Genomic DNA, 6,661 nt, shown 5'->3' on the forward strand with positions numbered 1-6,661 from the left:
AAAATATGACTACTCCACACAGTGAATCATAAACATTGACACTGTAATAACTGTTTACTCCACACTGTAAATAGACAGAACAATTATTTTTGGCCACAACTTGAATCTGCTCTGCAACTTATGAACTTGTAGTTGTTCTGCAGATTATCAAGAGCAGCGAAACAGTTTTGATTTACAAACATAGTTAGTCCTACTACTTATCTGCGGTTGCCCAGATCATAACTGCATCATGCTTGCTTATCTGAAACTAATACAAAAAGATAGAGCAGTTTTAACATGGTCCATCACAGGAAACAGAGCAGAAGAAGTACTAGTGCAGGAGCGAATGCCAGGTTCAGAAATCCATCACAGAAGCAAGAAGAACAACAACAGTTTTACTAGCTTGCAAGAACAAGTGGAGCAAATTGCTCAGAGGTACATCCGTGGCGATCGTACATGGACGAACTATTACATCAGCCAGTGAGTATCCTCGTATACACTTTGAAAACAATTTCAACATCGGACTTAGTAGACACTTGCAGGGGAGAAGAAGTTGCTGTGCCCTCCAGCGTGAAGATTGGCCGCGGCATTGCACCTCTTCTCCTTCTTGAGCGCCTCTTCGGCCTTCCACGCTTCTTCAAATGGATCATGGAAGATGATCGGCGGCGGAGGCTTGTAAGTCCCCACGTCTTGGGCAATGGATGACTTGTCGTTCGTCGACTCTTCTGCTTCTTCATCGAGGAAGGTCCTAAGGAACTCCAGCTCGTCAGCTTCGAGCGGGACGATTTCTTCTGCAGCATCAGCGAAAAGCCCCTCTGGTTCCAAGTAGAAATTCTGTTCGATGCTGTTAGTAGCTCCGACCGGGAGATTTTCCTCCGCTTGTGACCCGAGAAGCTCATCGATTGTGCAACAGAACCGGGCCATGTCGTCGTCAGCTTCAGGTACGGATTCATCCGGCAAGAAAACCGGTGCTGCAGCGGTGAACGACGATGTGGCAGGTGCCGGGACCGGGACGGCACCGCGCATCCTCTTCTGAGGGCGCGCCGGATGAGGCTCGGCGGCGGCAGCGGTCGCTGGCCTCTTCTGCGCGTGCGTGCTCTGGGTCACGGCCTCCGGTTGCGGTTGTTGAAGCTTGTACGCTTCCGATTCCTGTCGGGCCGCGTCAGGGGCATGCTGAGCCAAGTGCATCTTGCAGAAGACCTTCACCCCGTCGCTGACGGTGGCCTCCGGCAGCAGGCACCGGTACTCCTCCATGACCCAGCCGGTGGACTTGCCCTTCTTCTTGAAGGACAGGTTCTTGACCTCGCCGACCTTGACTCCCGCGTGGCAAATCTCCGTGGTCTTCTGGATGGTCCAGGTGCCGGTGCCGGCGCCGCGCACGCTCTGGTGCTTGCTCCCGTTCTTGCTCTTGCACGTGGTGAAGAAGAACCGGTCGCCGCTGCTCACGGCCTGCGGCACGGGCGCGTACCGGGCGGCCAGATCCTTGGGCTCGCAGCCGGAGATGTTGGCGCGGTGGATGAGCTTGTCGACGCCGTGCAGCGTCTCGCCGGAGAGGAGGCGTGGTAGGTAGTAGGTGACGGCGTCCACTTCCGTAGGGCTCAGCCGGTAGTGGTGGAAGACGTCGTCGACGTCGAGCCCCTCCATCCCGGTCGGCGGCTGCCCGATCTACTGCTAGGGTTCTAGCTAGGAAAGGGTGCTGTCGATCGAGGGCGGGCGGGAGAGGTTTGTCTGCGGGATCGGGAAGGTGTTGTGGGACGCGCAGGTGGTCTTTGCTGATATTTAAAGACGCTGGCGCGTCAGATTTCCTTATCTGAATCCGAAAATGTCCCCAGTTCAGTTTGCCGCTCCCGTTTGCTTTCATTTTCTGAAAATTTCCGTCAATCCGATCATGATACGGTCCTGAAGACGTGCCGTGCTGATTGTGATTCTTGATTCAGTTTGAGTAATACTAGCACATATGCCCGTGCCGTGCCTTGTAACGAGAGACAAATTAGTGTGTACATCGAAACATTCATCAACACGGCACGACAACATTCAAGCAATGCCATCCGGCGACGATGGGGGGCGCAAGCCATGGTCTTAAACACATTATGAAAAATTGCTCAAGTAGGGCGCTTGCTTTTCCCCATTAAAATCGGATTAGTAGTTTGAAAAAACAGTTTATTTCAGACTACTGGGCTTCGAAATGATTAAATATTGTGTGCCTTGCTTTCTTTTTCTTTTGCACATCTTTTATTGGTATGACTAATTGCCCATAACATGCATCCGTCAGTCACCTCTCAAGGCTGCTCTACTTTTCCTCCAGATGCCTCGCTAATTTCTTTTCTTGTTCAGTAAACGCACCCTCTGCTGATGCCTCAGCAGCTTGTTAATTCTCACAACTCATGCATATATAAGTTGATGTGATTTGTTATAAAAAAAGTGACGTGAGACTATTAATCAGAAGAGCACAAATGTGGCATAGCTATTTTTTTTTTCTAAATCACAAACGTGATATAGCTCAATTTATGGCACTAATAGGCTTTGGAGAGGACTCGCGAGCTCGAGACCATGATACGCCAACTTTTTTTCACTCCCTCGGAAGCCCAGCCATGTTGAGACTTTTGGCCCAGGTGACGTACTAAACGGGCTGAGCTTTTGGCCTAGGTAATATACGAAATGGGCTGAGGCTCGGGCTTCAAGCGACGTATGAAACAAATTTTAATGGACTGCATGGATTTTCCTACAAATAGTACCACCTCACTTATATATCTTATAAATATAAAATCACCTAATTGGAACGAAACCAAGAATATCACATTGCTTTAATAGTAGGCATAGAGTATAGATATCTTTATCTTTATACCTAATAATAAAGCAAATTGGGTTTCTTTTGTCCGTCATGTCATTTTTCAGAAAAGTCCCTCTATTTTAGACAATTCAACCCGCAGTCCTGTTTTAAGTTAAAACGAATCGTTATTTTTGTATTTTATATAAAAGTCCCTGTCTTTTTTTGAAATCAACCTGCCGTCCAGATTTAAGTCATACTCGAACCATTATTTTACATTTTTCAAAAAATCCCTGATGTTTTAGGTAATTCATCCACGGATCATATTTAAGTCAAACAAATGCTTTTTAAAATCATCCATATCTTTTAAACCGTAACTCCGATTTGAACATGTTATATATGAAATTTGATTCAAAAAATATGTAGAATATGAATATGAGATTTTTTTTTACCTGTTAAGTATTTTTAAATATTATTTTGGAATATATTTGAGTCAAACCAAATGATTTTTTAAATTATCTGTATCTTTTAAACCGTAACTTCGATTTTAACATATTATATATGAAATTTTATTAGAAAAATGTGTGGAATCTAAATATGATGTTAATTTTACCTGTTAAATATTTTTAAAATATTGTTATGGAAGCAAACTTATAATTTATAACGCAAGATTCATGTTTTTTCATACCGGCGGCGATCCGGATTGCAAATAAACACCCCACTATAGCCATATACGGAAAAGAAAATATCAATAACTACACATGCATACCTCTAAAAAATGTCGCAGGGGAAAACAACATATTTCTCATTGCGAGAGTGAGAGAAAGCAAGCGAGAGAGAGAGAGAGAGATAGAGAGGGGGAGAGGGAAGAGAGAGGGAAAGAGAGACGCCTTAGGATTAACCATATTCAACACATGTTTTTTGTTGTTTTGTGTGAACATCGAGGTCATCACCGGCGAGGATGAGAAGGAGGATAAGCGGCAACACAAATATGATGCCTCGCAAAAATAAAGGAGATGGACCTAATGTGGTCTTGAGTGATGGTTGTTGAGTTAAGAGCGTGTGTTATGTTTTCTTTCTCGTTGCAACACACAGGCTCTTTTGCTAGTAGATATAGAAATCACAGACGTGATATAGCTCAATTTATGGCACTAATAGGCTTTGGAGAGGACTCGCGAGCTCGAGACCATGATACGCCAACTTTTTTGCACTCCCTCGGAAGCCCAGCCATGTTGGGACTTTTGGCCCAGGTGACGTACAAAACGGCCTGAGGTTTTGGCCCAGGTAATATACAAAACGGCCTGAGGCTCTGGCTTCAAGCGAGCTAGACCATGGTACGCCAACTTTTTTTCACTCCCTCAGAAGCCCGACCATGTTGAGACTTTTGGCCCAGGTGACGTACGAAACGGGCTGAGGTTTTGGCCCAGGTAATATACAAAACGGGCTGAGGCTCGGGCTTCAAGCGACGCATGAAACAAATTTTAATGGACTGCGTGGATTTTCCTACAAATAGTACCACCTCGCTTATATATCTTAAATATCAAATCACCTAAGCGGGACGAAACCAAGAATATCACCTTGTTTTAATAGTACGTATAGACTTCTGGGAGGGGATACCTGTTGTCCCCCGCGACGAGCAGCGGCAGCACCATGACGGCCGACGCGAATTCTTGGAGGGGAAGAACTTCGACGAGGTCATTGTGGAGGCTTGTCGGCGGGTACTTGTGTGCCTCCGGACTGGCGTGGCGCGACATGTCCATCCTCCCACGCCTCGCCTTGTGCTGGGCCCGCGGTGGTCGCCCTGCCTCCGGCCATGCCCGCGGTGGTCGCAGACCCGCGCTGAAGATGACACCCAAGCTGGAGGCGCTTAGAGAGGCTAGCAACCCCGACGACATGCTCGATCTCTTTTGGGCGATCCGCGAGTCAGCTACGGCTCAGGGGTGGAACAAGGCCCACCGCCTGTCCATGAAGGCGGCGACGGTGAGGAAGACAACAACCTCGACTTCCTCGGCGCGGACGACAATGACGACGACGGTGATGACGGCCCGGGCGATGACAATGGCAGCGGGCTCGACTTCGTCATGCTGGACGGCGCAAGCGATGACGAGTAGATTAGTTGTTTTATTTAAAAAGTTTAGTTCAAATTTTGTTCCAGTCTTTGTAAAAAATCCTAAAATATGAATTATGTTCAAATTATGTCCAAATTCACCCGTCTAAAATTTGTTGGAGAGGCACGACCCCATCCCCGCGTCCCTACTCGAGGCGACACGGGGGGAACTCCAGATCCCCGCCGGCGGTCGTCCTCCTTCCCTCCTCTCCCCCTCGCCGCCGCCGAGGGCCTCTGCTGGGCAAAGCCTGGGCAGGGCCGGTGGCAGCGGGGCCTCTCCTCGGCGCGGCTCCCCGCCACATGGTCATGGCGCGGTGCTCGATCGTCGGCGGTGCTTGGCGGCATGGTGCTGCGAGGGCGCGGCGGTGGCATGGCGCGGTGGCTGCGGGGGTGATGGAGCTCCGTTCGGCGGTGTTGCCTACGGCTGCGACGGCCGAAGGTCTCGATTCCATCCCGATCCCCCTCTTTGGATCTGGATCTGGCCGGTCGGGACCTGGGCGTGGTGACGCCGGGCCTCCATGGCTGCTGTCACAGTGGTGGTGCTGGCGGTTGCGTTGGGGGCTCGGTGTGGTGGTGGCTGACGACGGTGCACATCAGAAGAAGTGGAGCAGCGGTGATCTTGGCAGGGACAGTAGCGGTGTGGTGAGGCGAGCTGGTTGCAGCGGTGCTTACTGGAGGTGGCAGCACGAACCACCTTCCAGGTTGGTGGCGGTGGTGCGATGGCTCAGCTAGGATGGAGTTCCTAGCGAGTAGCGAGCATCCGGGCCACCTCTGGGCTATGTGGCGAGCGGCGGTGCTCATTCGGTGGTGCATGTGTGGGAGTTTCCCGTGGCTTGGTGCTCGATCGTCGAAAGGCTGTCACTTTGGAGCGGATGATAGCTTTCAATGCCGGTTCTAGCCCTTGCTGGAGGAGTTGGGTGGCTGTTGTTCCTCGGCCAGGTTGTAGATGTTTGGTGGGCGGCATTTTCCTTGCTGTGCGGACTGTCGGCGGTCCTTGGCTATGTAGCTACAATGGTGAGGCATTGCGGCGGTGGTGGTGCGAAGCATCTTGGACGATGCTGCTCAATTCCTTCGAGGTGTGGAGATGTGCGATAATCGGATGTAAATCTTGCATGGCTCTTGCCGGGCCCCCCGGTGATGGCACCCGTGGGTGTCGTCCCCCTCCTTGGAGGTGTCGTCGACGTGATTTCGACATTTCCCTCGCTCGTGTGGAGTTGGTTGTTGTCTCCGGGCGAAAGCCTTGATTCAGTCGGATCGGCACGATGGTGGCGTCTCGGCGTCACCCCTCCGTTGGGAGCATCATGTTTGGAGACACAGCTTCGTTCCTCATTGCTCTTCTCCGGTGTTTGCCGTGGTCCTATTCTGATTCTCGATGGCGCTATGCATGGCCGTCGCCGGTGCTTCCAAAACGGTGTCTTCCTCGGATTGGAGCAAATCCTGCCATTTACGTGTCACCTCATCTTCGACATTCAGGATGGATGGTGCGTCGACAAGCAAAGTTCAACGGGAGCAGGTGGTCTTCAGAGGTGCCGGTGTGGGTCGAGATGTAGTGTTGTTTTTAGTTAGGCAGGCGCTTGTGCTTTGTAGTGTTGTTGTTCGTTGGTGGTGTTTGTGCTACCCTTATTGTTCGCAGCGAGTGGTAGTTTTCTTGTACTTATAATTCTGCCTTCTATAAAGCTATGATACGCCTAGGCGTACTCTTGAAAAAAATTGTTGGGAAAAAATGGCCGCCTGTACCGTCCAGTTTTTTTGTAATCTATACATGAATTTTCAAAAATAAAAATTCCCAGCAAGCCGACCGAAGGTTA

General features: G+C 49.8%; 1 protein-coding gene across 1 annotated transcript; it reads right to left on the reverse strand.

Annotated features, from left to right (window-relative positions):
• Positions 1-504: 504 nt before the first annotated feature.
• LOC119333368 lies at positions 505-1,623 on the reverse strand. The gene has a single exon (XM_037606290.1). The coding sequence runs from the start codon at positions 1,621-1,623 to the stop codon at positions 505-507; it is 1,119 nt and encodes a 372-aa protein (XP_037462187.1).
• Between the last annotated feature and the right edge of the window lie 5,038 nt (positions 1,624-6,661).

Source organism: Triticum dicoccoides, chromosome 7A, assembly GCF_002162155.2.
Source record: "Triticum dicoccoides isolate Atlit2015 ecotype Zavitan chromosome 7A, WEW_v2.0, whole genome shotgun sequence".
NCBI lineage: Eukaryota > Viridiplantae > Streptophyta > Magnoliopsida > Poales > Poaceae > Triticum > Triticum dicoccoides.